The 23,792-nt window shown below is 40.8% G+C and overlaps 1 protein-coding gene across 2 annotated transcripts; it reads right to left on the reverse strand.

Annotated features, from left to right (window-relative positions):
• Nucleotides 1-785: 785 nt before the first annotated feature.
• Nucleotides 786-23,231, reverse strand: LOC137198224 (ATPase family AAA domain-containing protein 2-like). 2 transcript variants are annotated; one of them, XM_067611913.1, is made up of 28 exons: nucleotides 22,810-23,231; nucleotides 21,164-21,252; nucleotides 20,867-20,895; nucleotides 20,238-20,331; nucleotides 19,486-19,558; nucleotides 16,823-16,901; nucleotides 16,582-16,707; nucleotides 15,482-15,548; nucleotides 14,916-15,002; nucleotides 14,170-14,278; nucleotides 13,948-14,063; nucleotides 13,491-13,665; nucleotides 12,387-12,475; nucleotides 12,122-12,281; nucleotides 11,845-11,935; nucleotides 10,686-11,000; nucleotides 10,478-10,595; nucleotides 9,675-9,861; nucleotides 8,946-9,131; nucleotides 8,534-8,669; nucleotides 8,125-8,321; nucleotides 7,572-7,731; nucleotides 6,849-6,971; nucleotides 6,035-6,115; nucleotides 4,453-4,908; nucleotides 2,342-2,475; nucleotides 2,017-2,145; nucleotides 786-865 (listed from the first exon to the last, which is right to left on the reverse strand). In XM_067611913.1, exons 1-28 carry the CDS (start codon nucleotides 22,975-22,977, stop codon nucleotides 833-835), a joined length of 3,807 nt encoding a protein of 1,268 aa, XP_067468014.1. In that variant the 5' UTR covers nucleotides 22,978-23,231; the 3' UTR covers nucleotides 786-832. The 2 variants fall into 2 exon arrangements, with proteins under 2 accessions (XP_067468014.1, XP_067468015.1); XM_067611914.1 differs by lacking the exon at nucleotides 4,453-4,908 and having other exon boundaries at nucleotides 22,810-23,230.
• Between the last annotated feature and the right edge of the window lie 561 nt (nucleotides 23,232-23,792).

Below are 23,792 nucleotides of genomic sequence, written 5' to 3' on the forward strand. Positions count from 1 at the left end.
CAACATGTTTAATATCTGACATCATAACAGTATATAAATGACAGAAAACCAAAAAAAGCAGAATATGTCCTCTGTAGCAATTGCAAAATGTGCTGAGGATGTTTTACAGTAGAAAAAATAGACTTGTCACTACTCTTTGTTGGACATGGTGACATAGTTTAAAAACATATTTTGGGCATTTCTGTACTTCAATTTCCTGTCATTTATCGACTGTCATATACACTGCATATACTACATCTAGATTTCACATCAGGCCGAGCAGTTATCAGAGCCTTCACATTTTATATTTTAAAAATTAAAAACTTCCACCAGACTAAATTGATATAAAACATTCCAAATGTAATACATGTTCTCAATCTTGCAACTTTGCTTTTTCTACACTAAAAGCTATCTAAACTTATGAATACCATAAGACGATTGGTCAGGTGATTTTCAGATGTTTAGGTAGATTTAGGTTTGAGTGTGTAGGTGCTGAATTTTACTTTAGAAATTCCATAAATAAACACCTGCAGCACTTCTATTTTTTGCTGAACACAAAACACACAGACAATGATTATATTTAAGACTCAATAACACTTTTATTCAAGTTTACTTCATGATAAAGCTGAATTAAACAAATACTGCATGGTCATAAATATTATTCTTTAATAAGCTGGTCACATTAATAAATACTCTAATATTAAAAATAACATCTGACATAATAAATACTGAGGTATTTCTGATACTTGACGTGTTTTATGAACGTATCAAAATGTAAAAAACAAAATGAAGAGTAAACAACTTGGTGTTGGAATGCACTGAGGTTTTATTCAAAGAGACCTGGTATGGGAGATCAGGAGAAGCTGTCGATTTCTTTCCTCATTTCCTGGAAACAAAAACACAAAAAATTAAAAGTGAACGGACAGCTGCAGCAACTCAATACAAGGAGAGAGAAATACTGACAGAATACTTTTAGCCAGAGCAGCACAGATTATGTTTTCACACATTTCACAACTAAATGTCAAACACAAGCTGCTTACAGATTTATGTGCAAAGCCAAGAGGTTCATAAAGACAGAAACATCTTCTGGTTTGCTTTGTTCACTTCTGTCATAACTGCCACTTCTACTGGTGTTTTTCAAAGTGACACAAATACGCTGAGCTGCACTGGGAACACACCAGTCTGAACAGCTGACAGGTGTGAAACTGAAAAGGTGTTTTTTCGAAAGGCTAAAACTATTTTTACCAAACCTGAACTTGTTTAAAACCTCATTCAGACAGGATGAACATCACAGGGGGAGGAGGAGAATTAAATATTCTCTGTGATGTCAACCATGAGTAAATGGTTACATGGTCATTAAGAAGGACAACGCCAAAAGCTTCCTCACGGAGGCGCCGGAGAGTTGAAGGTGAGGCAAAGATACTGCATGAGGTGAAGAGTAAAAACTTCTTCTCAGAGTCGTAACTCAGTTAAATCTGAACACACAGAAATGAAACACATGTTGATGTCGATCTGTGTCCATCGCCAATAAACCTCTGTTATTTAACTTAGAAAAAAAGAGGCTGCAGAACTTGCCGAGAATCATCACATTTTTAAGTTTTCTTCAGTATCAAAGTAATCCAGTGATGGTGGTTGTCTGTACATCCATGTTACACTGCAAACAGGAGCTGCTAACAGCTGATTCAGCCGACTTTTAATGGAGACGATTTGCCAAAATGTGAACAAATATTGGCAAAAAACGGGTCTGAAAGAGAAGAGCAGTACCTACCTGTAGATGACATTACAACAGCCCATTTGATGAGCTTTTTCTGTTGTCATATTGGTTCCCAAATATGTTGGCGTTAGCAGTCATTGCAGCTGTAATTATTACTGGAGTAGTGGTGAAAAATGACCCACACACACACGCTGGATTAAAACCACTGACCAGCAGGTAATGTTCAAATCACTCCACCTCCCCTACAGACACCAATTCAGTCTGCCTGTATTGATGGATGCACATCAGTTTTGTGGATGGGGCCACTGGTCGTCTCAGTGTACCTGGATGAGCTCCGTCTTGTTGTAGTCGCCGCGGTGTCTGTAGATGCACTGAGCCAGCACAGCGTAAAGCTTCTCCAGCGGCTCCACCTCAGCTCGATCCGTCTTGGCCACGGCTCGACTCAGAAGGTCCTGAAAAACACACAAACACTTCAGTAACGACAATAATAATTCTTCTGATTATTAATCAAACCATTAGTTCTACCACCATGCTGCTAACACTGCTACTAAAACTACTAATGTGACCACTGCATCATGTAGAGAAAGAAACATCTGACTGTGATTGTAAAGAAGTGCGGTAGATGACCGTTCACCCGGGTCGACTCACCCTCAGTTTTTGGTGATCGACTACGAGCGGCGTTGTTTCCTCGTCGAGGATCTCCACAGATCTGCTCCTATCAAACACCTGCGGCTGGTCCGAGCCGGCCTCGTTGGCTCTCGTCTCATTCTTGTTACGTCTCTCTGAGGAAGAAGAAGAAGAAGGAGAAGAGGAGGAAGGTTTAGTACCCTGCCAGGGTTGATCAACCTTCCAAAAGGATTGGTCAACTTTTCAGCTTAGGTTGAATCACTCTCCGTCTTTCTACCTGTACAGCAACTCAACTCAACTTTATTTGAATATAACTTTACCAGTGATGGAAAGTAACTACGTACTTTTACTCAAGTACTGTCCTTAAGTACAATTTTGAGATACTTGTACTTTACTTGAGTATTTCCATGTGATGCTACTTTATACTTCCACTCCACTACATTTCAGAGGGAAATATTGTACTTTCTACTCCACTACATTTATTTGACAGCTTTAGTTACTTTTCAGATGAAGATTTGACACAATGGATAATATAACAAGCTTTTAAAATACAACACAATGTTAAAGATGAAACCAGTGGTTTCCAACCTTTTTGGCTTTTGGCGTCTTACAAAAAGCAGCGTGCAGGGGAGAGGGACCAAACCACTACTTTTACTGCAATACTTTAACTACATCAAGCTCATAATACTTATGTACTGTTACTGTAGTAGGATTTTTCATGCTGGACTTTTACTTGTAAAATTGCTGTATTAGTATTTTTACTGCAGTAACGGATCTGAGTACTTCCTCCACTACTGCAATTTACACACAACACGGTTTTGAGGCAGCTATAGAGAAGGCTCTGCCTCTGTAACTCTTACTTCTGGATCTCAGGAAAGACCAAAGTCTTTGGTCAGGTCTCAGGTCTCTGACTGTGTGATATGGGGATATGTGATCTGTAATGTAAGCAGGATTTATTCTAGTTAACAGGGAGCCGGTGTAGGGAGGTGAGAGAGGGAGTTATGTCATCTCCGTGTTTTTGACTTTGTTAAAACTCTTGCAACAGAATTCTGAACTAGTTGGAGACGGGATAAAGAAGACTGAGTGATGCCTGACTGAGTGATGAAATTATAAAGAGCTGCAGTTTTCAAGGCGGGAGGATATGAAAGCATGACTTTCTCCAGGTCAGACCTACAGAGAACCACTGAGAATGCAGAGCTGAATGAGTTTGATTTTACTACCGGACTGATCTGTTTGTAGAACTCAATGCTGAGTCAAATATGAGTGTGCATGTGATGTCACAAAAGAGATAAAGGTGCCAAGATGAGGAGAAATCATGGATTTTAAAGGATGTGTTCTTAATTTTTGAAGTCTGTCTTAAAACAACAGTCAGGAGCCCAAATGAACATTGAAACCTGTTTTTTCTTGCTGTAATCATTCCTCCTGTTCATACTGACCATTAGAAGATCCCTTCATAATGACCTTACAATGGAAGTGATGGAGGACAAAATCCACAGTCCTCCTTCTGTGCAAAAATGTATTTCAAGTTTATCTGAAGCTAATATGAAGCTTCAGCGTCCAAATGAGTCAAATCAAGTAGATATCTTTCAACGTTACAGTCTTTTTAGTGCCAAAGTCCCTCTTTTTGTTACTATACTTCCACCTGCAGCTCAACAGGGAAACAAACAAATCCTTCTTGTAACTGTACAACGCTCAAATATTCTCTTTCACTGGGAATCTATCCTTTAATAACTGATTTGATGTCATCGTTTCTAAAAGGGACGTATAGTGTTTTTGGAAATGAGATCATCATACAGCATGTAGACTCATTACTCTCCTTGTGAAGCACGTTAACTCTACCTTTCTTTAAGAGTACGACTTTGATAAGATTAACTTCCTCTGATAAGCAGAGACGGTCTGCTCTCAGCTCAGCTTGTGTCAGCCTGGCTCGCTGCCCAGAGTTCTGCGGAGCCTTTGAGTCTGAAGCTTTGGCCTGTTGAAGCTTGTTCAGCAGCGGCAGAAGCAGAAGAAGAAGGAGTCTTAACTGTTTGACACACTTCTCATGCACGGCGCTTGGAAGCTGCAGCAGCGTAGTCCAGTGAAGACCGGTTAGCAGAGCAGGGTTAGAGGTTTTTTTTGTGAGGCATACAGACCTAATTTGCTCAAACAAACCCCGTTCACCATCATCTTTGGGACGGGGGGAGCCTTTGAGGTCCGAGTCGGACGCCTGAGATCCGAGCTCCTCGTGGGGACTCTGTCGGCTGTCTGCAGGTCGCGTGGGTCAGGATGGTGGTACCCGTTCATCAGGACTCCGTTGTGGGTTCCTGTGACGTCGGGGATGTCTTCATGGTGCCCGTTCATGGTGCCCGTTAGGTGGCCGTGCTCGCCGTCGCTGCTCTCTGACGTGGTGCATGAGCTCAGAAGAGAAAAGCCGTTCACCGCTTTGGTTACGACGACTCCGTTCTCCTCACACTCAGAGACGCCCCTGCTGGACGTGGAAGAAGAGGAAGACGAGACGGGGACGGGTTGTTTCTTTTTCTTGGTTTTCTTAATGACGCCGGTGCTCCACTTGGATTTTCGGGGCTTTTTGTACTTCTTTTTCTTACGAGCTGGAGAGAAAAACAAGAGGGAAGTGTGGGGGGAGGGGGGGGGGGAAGAGACAGAAGAGTGAAGGTCATTAGACAGAGCAGAGACAGACGGCCGGGAGGATGATGAGATCAATCAAACCTCTCCACTCCTCTTCACTTGATCTCCTCGTCTTCCTCTCTTGATTTTTCCATTTCATCTGTAGTCTCATCTCTCATCATCTTTTCTCCTTCCTGTCAGCGCTGCTGTTAAAACTGCCTCCTGCTCTCCTCGTCTGCTCTTTCACTCTGAGGCTTTGATGGTTAAATGAGACTCTGCAGCTTCCTGTCGATGTCGCTTTACCTCAGCATACATCGGCGTTATTTCAAAGTGACTGAGCGGGTTTGTTTAAAGTGTCTCAGTATGCTTTACAAGTGCGTAGTACAGACATTACACATTACAAATAAATAGATGGTAACGCATAAAAACAAACTAGTGAACTTTGTCTTCACTCACATTTGATTACGTTGCTAAAAGTATCACAATCAATGTGCAGGTATACAGTGAATACACATCTCTGCACATCTTGCAGGCAAACATGGTGTTTACTGCATACAGGATACTTTTGTTCCTGATTTTAGCCTTCAAAAGCACATCATGTTTTTGTTAATTTAAAAACTATTGCATGTCCCAGAGTTTCCCTACATGTTGGTCTGAAAGTTTGCTGCCTGAATTTAACTCTGGTGAGCTTAAAGTGTTTAACCTTTGCATTTTCAATATTTATTTCATATTTTTCTTGGCCTGAAAATAGTTAAAGAGTCTAAAAAACCTGCTATGTGTAACTTTAAAGGATAACAAACTTCCAGGGAAAATACAACCTCTGTGTTTCTGATTTTAAAACATATGAAGCTATTATCTTAAAGTCTTTACATTAGGAGGAGTTATACATTTACAGTACATGTATTCTATAATGAAACATCTGAAAAAGCAAATTAACGAGCAATAAGCAATAAGAAGTGTGTGTGTGTGTGTGAGTGTGTGTGTGATGACTTAATCATTGTTGTAGTTTCTATATCTCACCAGCAGAGGTCAATCATAACAGTTGTTCCTCTTCAGTAAACAAACACACAGTATGTTCAGTATGAATCAGGAGCTTCATGGTGGACTTACGAGGAGGTCGAGGGCTGTTCCTGCTGAAAGTGGAGCTGTAGACGCCGCTGGTCTCCTCTGGGTCTGTCCCGCAGGAAGAAGCTGCCAGCAAAATAAAAGTGAAGGGCTTCATACACGTACGAATGATTTAAGACAACTTGTCGCATTCACCAGTTTTCCTGTGGTTTGATTTTTCTCTGAGGTACAAAGATCATGCGAGCGGTTCAGACCTGTCTTATGAGTCATAAAAAGATTTTCTCCAAAGGCGGAATAACATTTGTTTGACTTAAGAATTGTTTTGCTTCAATCTTCATGATTTTACCGGCATATTTTGGTGCAGCAGCAGTTCAGTGGTTGTTAACAGCTGCCTCGGTGTCTCTGTGCAGCATCATGTTGTGTTGCAGCTGACAGTGTAACATCACCTACTGTAGGCTGTAATATTCTCTCCTCTAATAAGTCTGTGACGGTCACATGACCACTTCTCATATCAGTCATGGAGTGTTTTACTTTAGAAAGACGTTTTTTAGCAGCTAACTTCATGTCACAGTGTTCCCTCGCCTTATATGGACATTTTAGGCGTGTCGATTATGCTAGAGTCAGAGAGATTTAGGATACGAACACTGAAATGTTCTTGCATGAGGTTATATTTTAGGAATTTAGATGCTGTTCTTTTCCACGGTGAAGTATTCACTCAGTTGTACGGCTGAGACAAATTTGCATGAACGCTGTCGGCGCTGCGCGGTTTAAAAACGACGACTTCATCATAGTTTCTGGCTGCAGATTCACCTCAAAAACTGGCAAAAAAACAAGAAGCAGCAGTTTGAGGAAGTCTCACCTCTCTTGATGCGCGTCTCTTTGATCTCCTCGCAGACTCTCGCAAAGTCTTCGTCCAGCTCGTCTCTGATGATGGCGCGAACCGTGTCCTTCAGCGCACATGCTCGATGACGGATGTGACGGTCTGACACACACACACACACACACACACACACACACACACACACACACACACACACACACACACACACACACACACAGTTACACAAACTTTAAGGTTACAGCTTCTTTCTATATAAAATTTAACATTTACAGTATATTCATCATAAACATTACTGTAAGTATTAAACTGATTCTGGTTCTATAAGAAATCCATTTTTTTACTTTATTTTTGTATTTTGCATAATGTAGGGCTGTAAGTAAAGATTAATTATTGATCAATCCATCGTTTTTTATTTTTGATAACAAAATAGTTAAACATGTCCGTCACAATTTCCCAGAGTCTAAGTTCTTGTCTTTAAATGTCCAACAGTCTAAAACCCAATTATACAAAACAGAGAAAATGTGCAAATCCTCACGTTTGAGAAGCTGGCACCAGAAAATGACATCATACTTTACATCATAATAGAGTAAAATAATCAATCAGTTAATCAGTTAATTTATACTTTTAGAAAAGCACAAAGTTCGGCTTTTAAAGTTTTAAAATAGAGTAATGTTTGGCCATTTCTCTTGTATTTAGTTCTCTTTGATATAGTGTAAACTGCTGTTGGAGCTCGTCTCTCACCCATGGGGTCGCTGTCTGGGTTGTACTCGAGGGCGTTCCGCCAGATGAGGTCGGCGTCTGACATGAATTCGCCGACGGTGACGTACTTGTGCTCGTCGATGTTGGTCAGCAGCGTGGACAGATCCATCGGCTTCTTGATCACCATCAGGTAGTCCGGGACCTGGAGGAGTTAAGACGGAGAGGGAGTGTTAAAAATCACAGATATGCAGAAAGTACGACTGCTTATGTATCTAAAACTCTTTAAAATCAATGTTTGAACAATCTTTGATCATTTCTTTCATCTACAACATTGATTTAATTTTCTGTTTAACATTAATGCCTCTGGATTTAAAACTGGAAAAGAACACTAGATGTTCCTGGAAAACGTATCCTTTGAAATCAGTTTCCTTGCACTTACAGCATTATGCTTCTTTTAATATATTTAGCATCTACAGAGTTTTACAAGGCCGTCGTCAACAACATCTTTTTTATTTCTGGTATCTATTCTTCTCTCGCTCTCACTAAACAAACCAAAAGAAGCAAATTCGTTTGGCTTTATGAATCCCACACACACCTCCTCTATGTCGACTGGCTTGGTGAAGGCCCTGAAGCGGCGGTCCAGAGAGAGGCGCTCGGTGACGTTGCGCAGGAAGAGGCGGAGCTCCCGCAGCACGTCCTCCTCCTGATCCTCCAAACGGAGGCGCTCCTGCTCCGACAGCTGGCGGGGAGGAGGCGGGGGAGCCAGGGGAAGGATCTCCACGGCCTGAGTCACTAAGAGGGAACGAGGAGGAGGGATTAATAGATGGTACCCGTGAAAAAGTTCAGACACACCTTCTTATGCCCTTGGATTAGAAAGTTGGTTGGTTTAATTTTCAGGCTGACAGGAAGGATCTGTGTGCGGATCATCGGGGGAAAGGTGAAAAAAGAAACACCAAACTCAGGATTTGTACTCAACAAACACACTCTCCTCCGCGCACACTTACGCGCAGTTTTTTTGGCGGGTGGAGCTTCGGCTGCCTGGTTCAGAATGAGGTCCTGAAAGAAGTTGGTCCTCTCCTTACGGGTGGGAACACTGACGGTGTAAACCTCCCCGTACTCCTCCCGAAACAGAGACTGAATCTGAGGACAGAAACAAGCAGAAGAGCAGCTGTAAGATTTTTTATTCCAGTTTAGAGTTTTTAAAAACAGCTGAAAACTACCGACTGATGCAAAATATATGAGAGGAAAAAGGCTTTAACTGCATAATGCATCATTCCTGACTCATATTCCCTGACTTCCTCAGAGTCAGCTTCTTTTTTTTTTTTTTGGATAAGTGAACATCTCAATTTCACAGTGTTTCAGGAGCTCCACCCTTGATTAACAGAAACCAACATACGGTATATAACACAAACTCACCTCTGGATCCAGCTGTTGAAGGGGGACGCTGCAGGTGGCGAGGAGGAGGATGGGGGAGAAGGAAGGGATGCTGGTGAGCAGGCTGAGGAAGGACGCCCTCAGCGCCGGCCCCGCCGCCTCCCACCACTGCTGGATGTGGGGGACGTAGAGGATGCTGGGAGACGTCCGCTTAGCCTCGCAGAACACCTGACGGGACAGAGGAGGACGTTACCTTCCGCGAACCGTCTGAACACCGAAGTCTGCTGTCATTTTTCAGCCTTTCAGAGTCGTGAATGTCTCGACAGAGTTCTGCACGTTGGTCCCTTTTCTAAAATAGTTTTTTTTATATTTGGTTGTTGTTGGTTTTCTTTGATGCAAAGGTTGCAAAATATTGTTTTTAAGGATCACATCATACATGCAGACTGCAGTTTCATGTCATCACCACTAGATGTCACTGCAGTTTTAATCATTTTTATGGAGATGTTCAACCTTGCTGAACCTGATTTTACTCCATTTGTTCAGCAAATACTCAGAGTAAAGACAGGAAGTCACATCAAGACTGAATTTCTACTGAGTGAAACACGAATTTTAAAACTAATCTACATCCTGCGGTGTTTCATTTCGTTTTTTCGAACACCTCTACTCACCATCGATCTTTTCAATCTTATCAGAACTAACAAGCCTCCTGTCCGACAACAGGCGCTCAACAATTGTGGAATTAGTGTCAGTGTTTTATTTCTGAAGAGACACCTGGGCGCAGGCTTCCTCCGGGGAGGTGCTGCTGACTCCGAACAGCACGGCAGAGTCCAGGCTGTGGACGGTGAAACGCTCCAGAGTGTGCAGCACCGCCGGGGCCAGGTGGGAGGTCTGACCGGCACCGGGGCAACCTGCCAGGAGCATCCTGGGACGGTAAGACGTCGGCTGTTTGACTGCGCTCCTGCAGGAGAGAGAGAGAGAGAGAGGGAGTGAAGAGCAATGTGATGAGAGGAGATCGAGCAAGAGAAGAAGAGGGGAGGAAAGAATATGGAGAGGAGATTAAGAGGAGAGGAAAAGAGACATAACGGAGCAAATGAAAAGGTATGGGAGAGACACTCAGTTGTAGTAACACACATTTTTAAATTCAGTGTGAAAAATTAAAACTGACTCGTTTGTTTCAGCTCAAATGAGCCGTCGTGAGGCCAAAGCCAGAAACAACTAGTTTTACAGCAAATTCTTAAATATTAAGTAAAATTAATACATATATAAATGAATATAGTAAATTTAAGTAAAAATTACTTCCTTTTTTTGCATAAGATTACACTGTTGAGCTTATAGAAAAGTAACAGTAAATACATTAAATTGCTTTATTGACAAAATGAACAGTTTGTTATCAGATAAAAGGTGTAACTGAGCATCAGGTTAAAGAGATGTTCTCACATTTTTGTAGTTCATGTCACTAATTCACTTAAAATATCAAATCTGATGAGAGATTTGATATTTTCATTTTGTTCATGTTTTCTGATTTCATAACGAACTGCTGGTCCAGGTTTTAATGAAATGTTGATCGGACTCACCTGGCAAAGTGCAGGAAGTTCCTGCTCTTGGAGGTGGAGGGCGCGGAGATGCTGGAGGTACTCAAACCTTCGTCTCCACCGTACATCAGGCCGTCGTCAAGGATACCGGAGGTCAGATCTGATGTGAAGCAGAATAAAATGATAATGTTTGGATCAGGAAGAGAGCGGGAGCTTCTCCAGCCTCCAGTCTACCTGCCGTCTGACCCACCTGGCTCCCTCCTCCTCTTCATCCCCTGCTCAGCGTGGGGGAAGAGCCTCTGCAGGGCCTCCAGGATGTTGTGCAGGGCGGCGCCCAGCAGCGGGTGAACCACGGGTGACAGGGGTTTGGCGGGCGAGGCGGCGGAGCGCTGCGAGGCCGGCGACATCTTCTTCATGGCCGCAACAAAGTCGCAGCTGCTGACGGCGATGGAGGAGACGTCCAGCAGGAGCTTCTGGGAGGTGCCGTAGATCTGCGGGTAGCGGCGCCGCAGAGCGCACAGCGCCGCCTCGGTGCACACCGCCCTGATGTCAGCGCCACAGTAACCTAGGAGACAGACGGCAGACTCAGGAAGTTACATAGCAAACAAATTCAATTGACCTGCACAGATTTAATTCTTGAGGTTGGTTCAGCGATCGACTATTTTGACTATCGATGAATCATTTTATTCAGTTTCCAGCTTCTTATGTGTCAGGATTTTATGCTTTTCTTTAGTATAAATGAAAATAAACTGAATACTTTAACTTGGGCTGTTTGACATTATAACCGACATTCCCACTATTTTCTGACATATTAAAGACAAAACAATCAATTAATCTGGAAAATAATCGGCAGATTAAAAAAGGAAAAGTAAAGAACCGTTAGTTGCAGCCCTAGTTTAACTAACTCTAACTCTTAATCTATATGGATTATTCTGTGTCTCTGCAGGACAGAGCTGCTCTATTTTAAAGGTCAAAGGTCAATGCTGCAGTTGAGATTGAATACATTATACCCAATAAAATTTACAGCTCTTAATGTGTTTCTACTATATTTTCTGGCACAACAATCCTCCTGTAAGGACACAAAAGGAATACTACAGTAATTTTATATATCTTATAATATGAATGATACTAATCAGTATTTTATGCAGTTGCTGCTCTGTGGCTTTGTATTATTATATAATTGATTATTTAGGACAGAAGACATTTGATCTGTTCCGTTAAAATATTTAGAGCAAAAAGACCATAATATATTTTTGACAAACAGTAGAGCATCCTTCTTCTCAAAGATGTATGAAGAAAATGTGACTTTAATTTTTAAAACAAAAGTACAGTAAATCCACAGTTTATCATACAGGTTAGAATAAAGCTTATTGTCTGTACTGATTTAACACCTCTGCTGTCTTTCTTACCAACACATCTCTCAGCAAGTTCATCCAGGAAATCTTCAGCCGGAGGAGGTTTCCACTGCCTGGTGTGGATCTTCAGAATCTCTTTACGGGACTGAAACACACACAGATTAAAAACAGTCAGTCAATCAAATAACATTTAATCACAACGGTAAACAGATTCATAGTCAGGAAATATGTAAATGTAAAAAGATGTAAAATGTTAATAATAATAATAATTATTATAAATCACAAGTATAAAAAAGCTCAATTAAACAGAAAACGTGAGAGAAAGCATCACCTCTCTGTCTGGCAGGCCGAAGAGGAACTCCCTGTCGAAGCGTCCGGGCCGCCGCAGCGCCGGGTCGATGGAGTCCAGCCGGTTAGTCGCTCCGATCACCACGACTTCACCTCGACTGTCCAACCCGTCCATCAGAGCCAGGAGCGTCGACACGATGGAGCTGCAGGACAGAAAGTTTTAATCGTCGCTGCAGTTTATTCATCCACATGTACCTGAGAGTTAAAACCTTTAAAGACTGCAGACAGTTTGTGTCACTGGTTCTGACCTGTGTATCTGGTCCTGTCTGCTGGACCGGACCGGAGCCAGGCCGTCGATCTCGTCAAAGAAGATGATGGACGGACGCATGTGATACGCCTGAGGACGACACACACACCAACACACACTCAACCACTGGACGAAATATGACACTGACTTTAATAAATAATGTTACCAGAGACAGAAAATTAATTCCACAGTTTTATAGAATGGGAGTCAAGAGACCAAATGACCAATGAAACATGTTTTTCTTGTTGTAATCATTCCTCTAACCCTAACCCTTCATACTGTCCATTAGAAGATCCTTCATAATGCACTAACAAATCCACAGTCCTCCTTCTGTGCAAACATGTTTTTAAAAGTTTATCTGAAGCTAATATGAAGCTTCAGCGTCCAAATGAGTCAAATCAAGTAGATATCTTTCAACGTTACAGTCTTTTTAGTGCCAAAGTTCCTCTTTTTGTTACTATACTTCCACCTGCAGCTCAACAGGGAAACACTGTCCGAGGAAACACAAAGAGGGAATTTGATGCTAAAAAGACTGTAAATGTGTCAGATATCCACTTGCTATGACTAACTCAGACTGCTGAAGCTGAATATAAGCTTCACAGAGACTTTTAAATGACTGTGTGGACACACTGTGGATTTTGGCCTCCATCACTTCCATTGAAAGCACATTTGAAGGATCTTTTAATATCCAGTATGAACAGGAGGAATGATTACAGCGAGGAAAACCTCTTTCACTGTTCATATGGACACCTGACTGCTGTTTTATGACAGCTATATAAAACTGTGAACCTGCCCTTAAAATGTGTATTTAAATGACTGAATAATTACAGAGTACAGTAATGTTGTTACAGTGTAACAGGGACAGGAAATATGAAGAAAAACAGGTTAATAATACTGACATTGTGAAAAGCTGATAAAGTAATGATGGTAGAATTTATTTAAAACTACAAAATATTTAAAACTGCTGGGATAAAAACAGCAATTACACTGTAAAAAGTTTTTAAACTCCAGGATTATAAATTATATTCTTTAAACACATGAATAATCATTTAAAAAGGAGGGTCTGCAGTCAGCCAGCAGGGGGCAGCGTAGGACTGAGTGTTACCTGCTCAAACAGCAGCCGCAGCTGACGCTCCGACTCGCCCACCCACTTGCTGAGGCAGTCGGCTCCCTTCCTCATGAAGAAAGCCACCTTCCTGTTGCCATGGCTACACTCGTTGGCCAGCGCCCGGGCAACCAGCGTTTTCCCCGTCCCGGGAGGACCGTAAAACAGACAACCTCTGGAGAGACAGAAGAAGAAAATTCAATTATTTTTTCTAGATAATTACAATTAAAGTTCCGCTGATTTTTGTTGTTACATTAGAGAACATCTTAACCTTTTAAAAATCACAGCAAAAAGTTTGACGAACACTATAAATTTATCATCAGACAGTCACATGGGCTGTTGACATATTATAGTACTGTCTCTTCAATGTTTAACGGCGGTGTTTTCTTTATCCATGAGTGTAAAATAATGTAAATAACTAATATTTGAATCCTGTGTGTGTGTGTGTGTGTGTTACCTGGGAGGCTGGATCTTGAAGTTGTCAAAGACTTCGGGGTAGAGAAGCGGGAAGACGACCATCTCCTTCAGAGCTGAGATGTGACCCGACAGACCTCCGATGCTGTCGAAACCCACCTGAGGAGGGATGAAAAAGGCGGGATGAGACGATCCGGCAGATATCCCTCTAAATCGTAACAATGTGAGACGGTTTCCGCGCAACAGACGACGCAGCTAAACTCACGGACTGGTCGATGGCCATGGGATCGATGTCTGCCAGGCCCGCTCCTGCGTTCATTTTCTCTCTGCGATTCCCCAGAAGATCGTCTGTACGCAGGCCGAGCGGGCGACAGCTGGGAGGAAAAACAAAAACAACAACGCCGTCAACAGCGCTGAGCTTAAATATGGAGAAAATTCACTGAGAATCGGTTCAGCCTGTCCAGATGTGTGTCAGCTTCCTGAGAAACTCAGATTTCTTCAGCTGCATGGCTTATTTCTCTCTTCAGATTTGTTCAGAACCTGATTTTGTTTGATATTTTAGGAGAAACGTGACAACACCTCCAGAACAGCCAGCAGGTTTTACAGTAGAGCTGCAACAACTAGATGATTCATTGATTAGTCAGAAAATAAATCAGTAACTATTTTGATTTTTTAAGCAAAAATGACAAACATTTGCTAGTTTTGGCTTCTCAGATGTAAGAATTTGAAGGTTTTCTTTGATAGGAAACTGAATTTTTTTTGGATTTTGTTGATCAGGCGACATCACTATGAGCTCCAGGAAATTATAACAGCATTTTTCACTAATTTCTGACATTTAATTGGCAAACCAATTAATCAATTTATCCAGAGAGTAGTTGGCTGATTAATTGGTAATGAAAATAATCGTTAGTTGCAGCCATATTTTACAGTTTGAAAATCTAAAAGCCATCGATATGTCATTCCAGTCACGTGTAGGAAGAGTTATTGTCCCTCCGTCGTCCTCCTACTGACCTGTCGGGGACTTTCCCGTCGTTTTGGTCTTCATCATCAGAGTCGTTGTCTTCATCAGACTGATTCGACCACACTCTCTTAGTTGGTCTGGAGGACAAAACGAAAACAAATGAAAAGTGAGCGAGAAAGACAGACGTAAAGGATGTGTGTGTCCTGGAGGAAATGGTGGTGAAGTTTTGGACACAATAAAAGTTACATAAACACCAAACAAGAGAAACACCAGATCAATATTTTACACTTCAGACATTAACAACACAAATGTGTACTTTGGTGTTTTTTAGTTAAATTAGGGTCTGCTGCAAATCAATAATGGTTTTCTGTCTGTATTTCCCAATTTCAAAGCTAAAGACAAAAATAAGATTGAACTGAAAGTCATCTGTTAGACAGTAGAAATAACAGTATGACAACAGTAATTCAAAAGTAAACTAAGGGACTAAATATGAACAACACAGCACAACACATTTAACACAGCGTCCCTGTTAGGCCACAGATGAGAAAGCATCGTTCATCATCCTCCTTTTATCCAAATAGAAGATAAGTTGTGAGTTTTCTTTCAACGGTCTGACCTGTAGGCTCCTCTGCGGGTCGTGTTTGGTCCAGAGGCGCCGATCCGTAAGGTTCCTTTCGGGAACTCTAAACAACACCAGAGAAAACATCACGACCTGTTGTTGTTGGACTAGTGGTCTAAACAAGGTAAAAATGAATAAACTGGAAGTTTACAGTTACCTGGTCTTGGACTTAGTGCTTATTTTTCTTTACCCAACATGTGTTTGACACGTTAAACAGGGATATTATTAGAGTGCTGTAACCTCAGGGAAATAATATTTATACTGGATGATTCTGCTCTACAGATGCATGTCCAACAACATGTTCATGTCCGATGAAGGGAGTCATGTTGTGATGATTGCGTAGTGAAAGTGTGGAGGTCGAATCAGGGACGTTGCGGTTACATGGTGCGCACCTTCGACCACGAGGCCACTGGGATGCCCCTTTATTGTTGGTCTTCCTTTCTTATTTATGGTGAAAGTTTTTCTCTAACAATTATCTGAGTGGTTCAGTTGTCTGACTGCATCCAGAATGTAGTTTCCATGGACAGAAACTGTAGGAATAATTAATGAAAAAAGTCTTTAGCACTAAGTTAGAAAGTGCTGCCATTGAACGTCATTCAAGGTTTTCAAATCTTGACGCTCTGTGTGGCGAGTTGGTTGGAAATCTGTGACCATCGGCCTGCATACTGTTGTTTGGCAGAGCCGGTGCTGAAACTAACGATTGTTTTAATTATTGATTAATCTGTCAATTATTGTCTCGTTTAATTAATTAGTTGTTGGGTCTTTAAAATGTCAGAAAAAGGTGAAAATGTCCATCATTGTTTCCCAAAGTCCAAGACGTCATCCTCGAATGTTTTGTTTTCGTCCCGACCAACAGTCCAAAACCCAAAGATATTCAGTTTATTGTCATAGTGGACTAATTTTAGTGTTTTTTCTCAGAAAAATGACTCAAAACAGTCATCAAAATAGTTGGGAATTAATTGTCTTTTATGTTACTTCCACTGGTGACAAAGAGGAGCAGAAGCAGCATTTACCTTTATGTTAAGTGTTCTGTGATCACTGGTTTTAGTTGTGATTTGATTGAGTGGTGGGGTGGTGATCGGTGGTGCGGGACTGACCGCTGCTGGGTCCCTGGTAGAGCGACGAGGCTCGGCTCAGTTTGGCGTCAAAGTTCTGGTTGACGCTGCAGTTGCTGTCCTCGTCGGCAGCCACTTCCTGTCTGCTGTCCTCGTCATCGGCCGCACCTGAAAATACCAGAAAAGGCAAAAACAAGCTTTTCAGACCCTCTCTTCTCCCATAAACTCTATTAATCTTCTTACTTCTCTCTCTTACTGTGTCTTCCTAGATGTTTGTACAAACCGTTTTCCTCGTCGCTGTCGTTGAGCTCTCTCTGCCGTGGCACTGGTGTCCTCCTCCTCTGGGCTTTAGAGTAGATCTTCTGCAGTTTCATCAAACACAAAAACATCGTCAGAAATTCAAAGCCAAACAACTTCTATCACAGAGACTCGGAGATCGATCCCAGGCAGCGTTACCTCCAGCTTGATCGTGCCATGTAGAAGTGGCCATATTTGTTGGGCTCTTAAACATAGCAATTGGCACTCTTAAATCATGACCACATTTTGCTTTTTTTACTAAATATGTCCAAATATGCTTCAGAATATTTATATCCTGCACATTTCAGGCTTAAACATGCAGATTTTTTTGGGCTACATTGGGTTTTTAGAGCTTTTTGTCTGAAAACAGCTGCCTGCTGCAGCCGAAGACGACTCTATGAGACGCTGAGAGTGAACTGAAACAGTAAAGCTGCAGTTAAACAATGAGCTGAAACTCATTATAAAGCTCTGTAAACCCGAGAGGAGCTGCAGAGTCACTGATAATTCTCTGTAGGTTCATCACTACGAGTCACGACCACATTATACACTGACAGCTCAGACATTATAAATATATTGATTATAGCCACTTTAATATTGTGTTTTACTTTGTTTGAAGCAGGTTAAATGACACTAAATTTGCGGGATTAAACAACACATATACTTCTTTTATCATTTATGAGTTTGTGCATGTCTAGTCCAGTGTCTAGACGTATTCTAAAAGATGAGCTGAAGCGTGTGTGTATGGAGATCAACTGAGGTAGAATGAAGTCCAGATACATTTCAACAACAACTGTTTTTCTTGTTACTGGTTTTCTAAATTACAGCAGGACTCAAAGTTTACTGTGACATAAACATGAGGTAAGAACGCAGTACTTATTCTCTACTAGTGGCCCCTGAAGTCAATTCTCTCCACACACCCAACTAAACCAAAGTTACTGAACCAACCAGCCTGACTGCCTTCATCTCAGCCTTTTAGTTTCCAATGTGATGAAAATTGTGACATTATTTACTTGAAAGTCACATTCCTGGTAGACAAATGTCAATCCTACACATTTTCTCACTGGGACCATTTCTGCTCAGTTAAATCAGAATGATAAAGACGTTTGACTGGAGATAAACCACTTCAAGACCAACAGACCTGAACTACGTCAGTCCTTGTTTCTGTCAACAAACACAAAAAAACAAGGGCTGGTGCTTCTCTTCTTTCGGCTGCCTTCCAATATGGTGGTGGCTGATAGAGATTAGCCCGCGTCGCCCACTCCCCATGACCGGCGAGCAGAGGGAGGGGGGGCAGGGCGCAGCTGGGTGCACCGCCCTCACAACCATCTGATAAGAGAGGTGGCGCCCACTGACTGACAGAGTGTCTGCACATGCTTTTAGCTGCAGTTTTAAACCAAATGTAAACACAAGGCCTGTGTCCGAAATCACTTCCTATTTACTTTATAGTGCACTATGTTTACCCTCCGTCATTTTATGTGAGTGTCTGAAGTCTGACATCCAAATTTTCTGCTCACTATGAAGTAAACTATTTAGCATCTATGATATAGTAAACAGAGAGTGAGGGCACGAGGGAGTGATGTTGGACACAGCCAAGCTCAAAACTGAAGCAGCTGCATATTCGGCGAACTTTTCATTCTGCTAAATCATGTGACTGGCATCAGGCCGTTCAAACTCCCTCCAGATGACATTTTATCAGAATTGTCCAATAAAAAAAGCCACTTCCAAGTCATGTGACTTTTGTTTACAGGGCGTGGTCCTCTTTCGCAGGGTTTCTGCAGGGCTCTGTAAGAAGTGACAGTATGACGGACGATATGGATGATAAATATATATTATGTCCCTGCAGTATATAAAACCAATTCCTAATAGTTCCTAATGATATCATTCATTTAATTAGTGCGACCTGGACCCAGAAGAGCAGGAGAAAATAGATTAACTGATGACAAAATTCATTCATGTCAGTTTTTGTCCGTCTACTGTGAGTGGATGAGCTTCCTGCTACTGGAGCTGCAGTAGTGTCAGTGTGTTTGCTGCAGGTCTGATGCTGCTGACTGAAACTCCACAAAAAAAAGGATTAAACAGCTTCTTGCAGCAAAATCAGCTGTCGTCTCCCGACACCTTTTTTAACCTTTATATTGTTAATTAAAATTTAAATGTTTAAATATCTTCTGAAGCCTTTTTAAGGAAGTTAAATGCTTTTTCAAATTTTTTCAAAACCTGCAGAGAACCTGCTTTAAAATGAAAAAAACAAACATACACCTCATACATTGGATTAAAACAAACAGAAAGATCAAACTAAATAAGTAACTTATACTGAACACTGCACACAGAGGTACTCTTGATAATTTACTGACTTTAACAATAGCTATTTTCACTGGAACTCCTTTCTAATGAGATAATAATCCTCATGAAAGCTGTTGACAGTGAGGTCTGAGGATCATCCAGAGTAGATTAGGTAGTTACTATACTAGAGTGTGTGCACATGTGGGGACACATTTGTCCACAAACTATAAACACAGTGAGTTTCCTGATCACATACGGGAGCAGCTTTAAAAGGAATAAATAAGTCAGACACAGATTGAGCTGTGATAACGCAGATGGATGTTCGCTGCCAGGACAGATATATCTCAGGTGGGTGACTGCATCACTCACTCCTTCTTTGTTGTTACTGAGCCGCCTCTTGTTCTTCATGTTGTCCATCGTCTTTATGACCGACCTGGCCGCGCTGCAGAAACAACATTGAAGAAGTGAACGCTTATCATTCAGATTCAGTCAACTCTATTATCACATCCATACAAGGTATATATTTGCCTTAATGCAGGAAAGAAGATAGCTGATTGGTTTCAATTAACCAATTAGTCAATAAAGTTCTTTTTTAAAGAAAAAATGCCAACTACTCATCATTCCAGCTTCTCCAACATGAAGATTTTCTGCTTTTCTGTGTTTTATATCGTTGTAAACTAATCTGAACAATCTGAACATTTGAAGACGTCACCGTGGAGCTGATGGACATTTTTCACTATTTTCTTACATTTTATAGACCAAGCAATTAATCAAGTAATCAAGGAAATAATCTGTAGATAAATCCATGATCATTGAAACTAATAGTTAGTTGCAGCCCCACTGATAACACAAATAACAGACAGTAAATGACGGTGCCAGAATCAATCAGTGCAAACAGAAGTACCACAGTACAGGTCCGCTAGAGCTGCGACGATTAATCGATCGACAGAAAATCAATGAGCGACTATTTGATAATTGAATAATCATTTCAGTCATTTTTTTAAGCATAAACACCAAATATTTTTTGGTTCCAGCCTCTCATATGTGACGATTTGCTGCTTTTCTTTTGGACAGTTGGTGTGAAAAAAAACAAGACGCAGTGCTGAGAGCTGCTGTCTTACTTGACGCCGATGCCGTCAAACATGTTGGCGGCCTGATATCTGCTGGTCCGTTTGGTCGGCCTGGTGCTTCTCCTCAGCGCGCTCCTCCTACCACCTGAGTACACACACACACACACACACACACACACACACACACACACACACACACACACACACACACACACACACACAAACACACACACACACACACACACACACACACACACACTCAAACATGTTCTTATGGTTTCATAAAGGAACTGAACTTTCTGATCCAACTGATCGTTTCTTTGTGACAACAGATCAGTGATTCCCCCCCGACTGCACTCCTGTCAGGTTGCTAAATCCTTTCAAACAGCATTTTCACCATCATGAAAGAGTTTTTGTCTATTTAAGGGCTTCCTTGAAACAAACTGTGAACACATTATTGACACATCATCACCTTTTAAGTTGATATGGCAACAGTTGCTTATTGAAATGTATTTTAAATGTTTGCAGCTGGTCTGTTTTCCCTCTAAGATATCAAAGACTCAATCCAAGCGCCAGCACTTCAAAAGCGTTGTGTGAGTGAAGTGCAGCTGCATTCCTGTGAAGTTTTTTTTTGTGAAGAGTTCAAAGCTTCCTGTCGTGCTTAACGTCACTGTCCTTACCTGCGTTTTTTCGAAGCCACGGAATTTTCCTATAAACACAAAACAAACCTCAGTGTGAGAAAACGTTCGAAGGGTTAAAGGTAAAAAGTAACATGCACCTTTTAAAACTGCCTTTTCATTAACTTGTATGACTTGATATCTCCTGGACATTATTGTATCATTTAATCTATTATTTTTATTTCATATATCTGGTTTTACTTTTTACGGTGCCAATTTTTCTGTCAAGTCCTTTGCTAAAATACTGTGTTAAGAAAATTAACAGACTAATCACTTCAGCACTGAACATTTTGATCAGACCTGATGACGCTTCTCGCTGGTTTCCGATCGTCATCCTCGTGTGTTTCTGAATCGACGTGATTCTCGTCATCATCTTCGGCATTAAATCCCTGAGACATAAGACAAACATTTCAGCAACTATAATGTAATGTAATAAAATCAAAATGTGCCGTGCACACTTATGCAACCAGATTATAGGTTTTATTTTTTATTTTTTGGTTTTTTAAAAGGTTTCAGTTTGTTTTCTACTTTTATATGTTTTAATTTCACATTGGAGGTGGAAACTGTTGACATTATTTATGTTGGTTTCATTTGTCACAGAAACCTGACATTTTAACTGTACAACATCATGATAGCCAACTTTTTTTCAGAGCTGCAACAATTATTCTATTAATTGATTAGTAAGTTGACAGAAAATTAGTAACCATCTATTTTGATAATCGATTAATTGTTGTGAGTCATTTTTTAAGAAAAATTGCTCTAAAATGTGAATAGCTTCTGGTTTCTTTAGTCCTCTATGACAGTAAAATGAATATCTTTGTGTTGTGGACTGTTGGTCGGTATAAAACAAGACATTTGAGGTCGTCATCTTGGGCTTTGAGAAACAATTATCGTCATTTTTCACCATTTTCTGACATTTGACAATGAATGGATTAGTCGCAGCCCTAGAAAGCTGTAAGCCAGAAGTACAGATAATGTTAATGCTTCTCCCTTTGGCATATTTCCACTGCTACAACTATCATCAATACTTTTATTAACACTTCACTACAACACTTATACTGTATATGTAAAGTCAATTAATTTATACAGCAACAACTGTTGACCAAAGTGCTTTACATAGAAATTTAAAATACATTTGTTTTGTCTTGTTTTTTTAAAATTTAGTATTAGTACTATTGTTAAATTATGTTGTGTTGTGTGTTATTATTATTATTATTATTATTATTATTATTATTAATAATAATAATAATAATAATAATAATAACAACAACAATAATAATAATAATTAGTCTAAAAATATTCCATTACAAGTTCAAGTACAGAGGTATTCTCAGACTTCTTTCAGAGTGTTATATTATTGTAGTATATTATATTGTTTGTTTTTATCACTATCAAATACATGTAAGAGCATTTTCATGTTGTAGTTCATCAGTGTGAAGCCAGTTTTAGATACTTTGGGTAGATTTCTAGTAATAGTATTGCATCATATTACATAGTGTAGCATATGTTTTTTTTAAATAATAATAATAATAATGATAATAATAATAATAATGATATACTTTATTTATATAGCACCATTCCCACAGTAATGCAGCTAAAAGTGCATGAGAGATTGAAAAAGAAAAAGCAGACGACTAAAAACAATAGTTGGAATATTAAAATACATTATTTTATGTAAAATCTTATCTGAAAAGTAACTAGTGGACTAAAAAGTACAATATTTCCCTCTGAAATGTAGTGAAGTGAAAGTACAGAGTAGCATAAAATGGAAATACCCAAGTAAAGTACAAATACCTCAGATTTGTACTTAGGTACTTAAGTAAATGTACTTAGTTACTTTCCACCATCGCAGACAGTTAATACAGAAGCGAACTAAAACTCAAATGATGCCGGGCAGCCTGGTTAGAAAAGCCCACTCTGCTGCTTACACAGGCGGACAGACTCACATTGGACAGTTCGGGTGCCTCCAGCCGGGTCACGGTGCCTCTGCTCCGGGTCGCTGGAGGGTCCAGGGGCGGGTACTCGGAGCTCCTGGCCGGCCTCTGTTGCTGCTGCGGCGGCGGTCCGCCGCTGTGGTCCGCGTCCCCTTTGCCTCGAGCGCGGAGCGTCACCATGGTAACGCCGCACACACAAGCTTAACGCTAGACGTTAGCTTACCGGTTAAAAATTAAGTAGAGAAAAAGAAGGTGAATACGGTGATTATCACGGCCAAGTCTTTAACGGTTGTTTCGCCGTGATGAACGGACTGCTGCTCCGCGCTGTACCCGCTGAAACACAAACACACCCGAACACTTGATAAACTGATACAGACCAAACGTCAAACCGCTGTGTGGATTCAAAAACGTTGTGTTCTCTGTTCTGCCGCCACCTAGTGACGTCATGACGTAATGTACGTGTGTAAAAACAAAAAATTCTTAACAAATGTCTACAACGCTTCTGATCTGTGTTAGTCAGTGGTGGAAGAAGTACTCTGATACTTTACTTTGGTAAAAGTACCAGTACAGCAATGTAAAAAGTACATAAGTTCATAAGTATTATGAACTTGATGTAGTTAAAGTATTGCAGTAAAAGTACATAAGTATTATGAGCTTGATGTAGTTAAAGTATTGCAGTAAAAGTAGTGGTTTGGTCCCTCTGACTGATATTGTTATATATGACATCATTAGATTATTAATAATGAAGCATCAGTGTTAGAGCAGCGTGTTACTGTTGTAGCTGCTGGAGGTGGAGCTAGTTTCAACTACTTTATATACAGTTAGCTAGTTTAGTCCAGTGGTTCCCAACCTAGGGGTCGGGCCCCTCCAAAGGGTCAGCAGATAAATCTGAGGGGTTGTGAGATGATTAATGGGAGAGGAAAGAAGAAAAAACAAAGTTCTGATACACAAATCTGTTTTCAGTTTTTGGACTTTTTCTCTAATCTTTGATTTTT

The sequence above is a fragment of the Thunnus thynnus genome, chromosome 15, assembly GCF_963924715.1.
Source record: "Thunnus thynnus chromosome 15, fThuThy2.1, whole genome shotgun sequence".
Taxonomy (NCBI): Eukaryota; Metazoa; Chordata; class Actinopteri; order Scombriformes; family Scombridae; genus Thunnus; species Thunnus thynnus.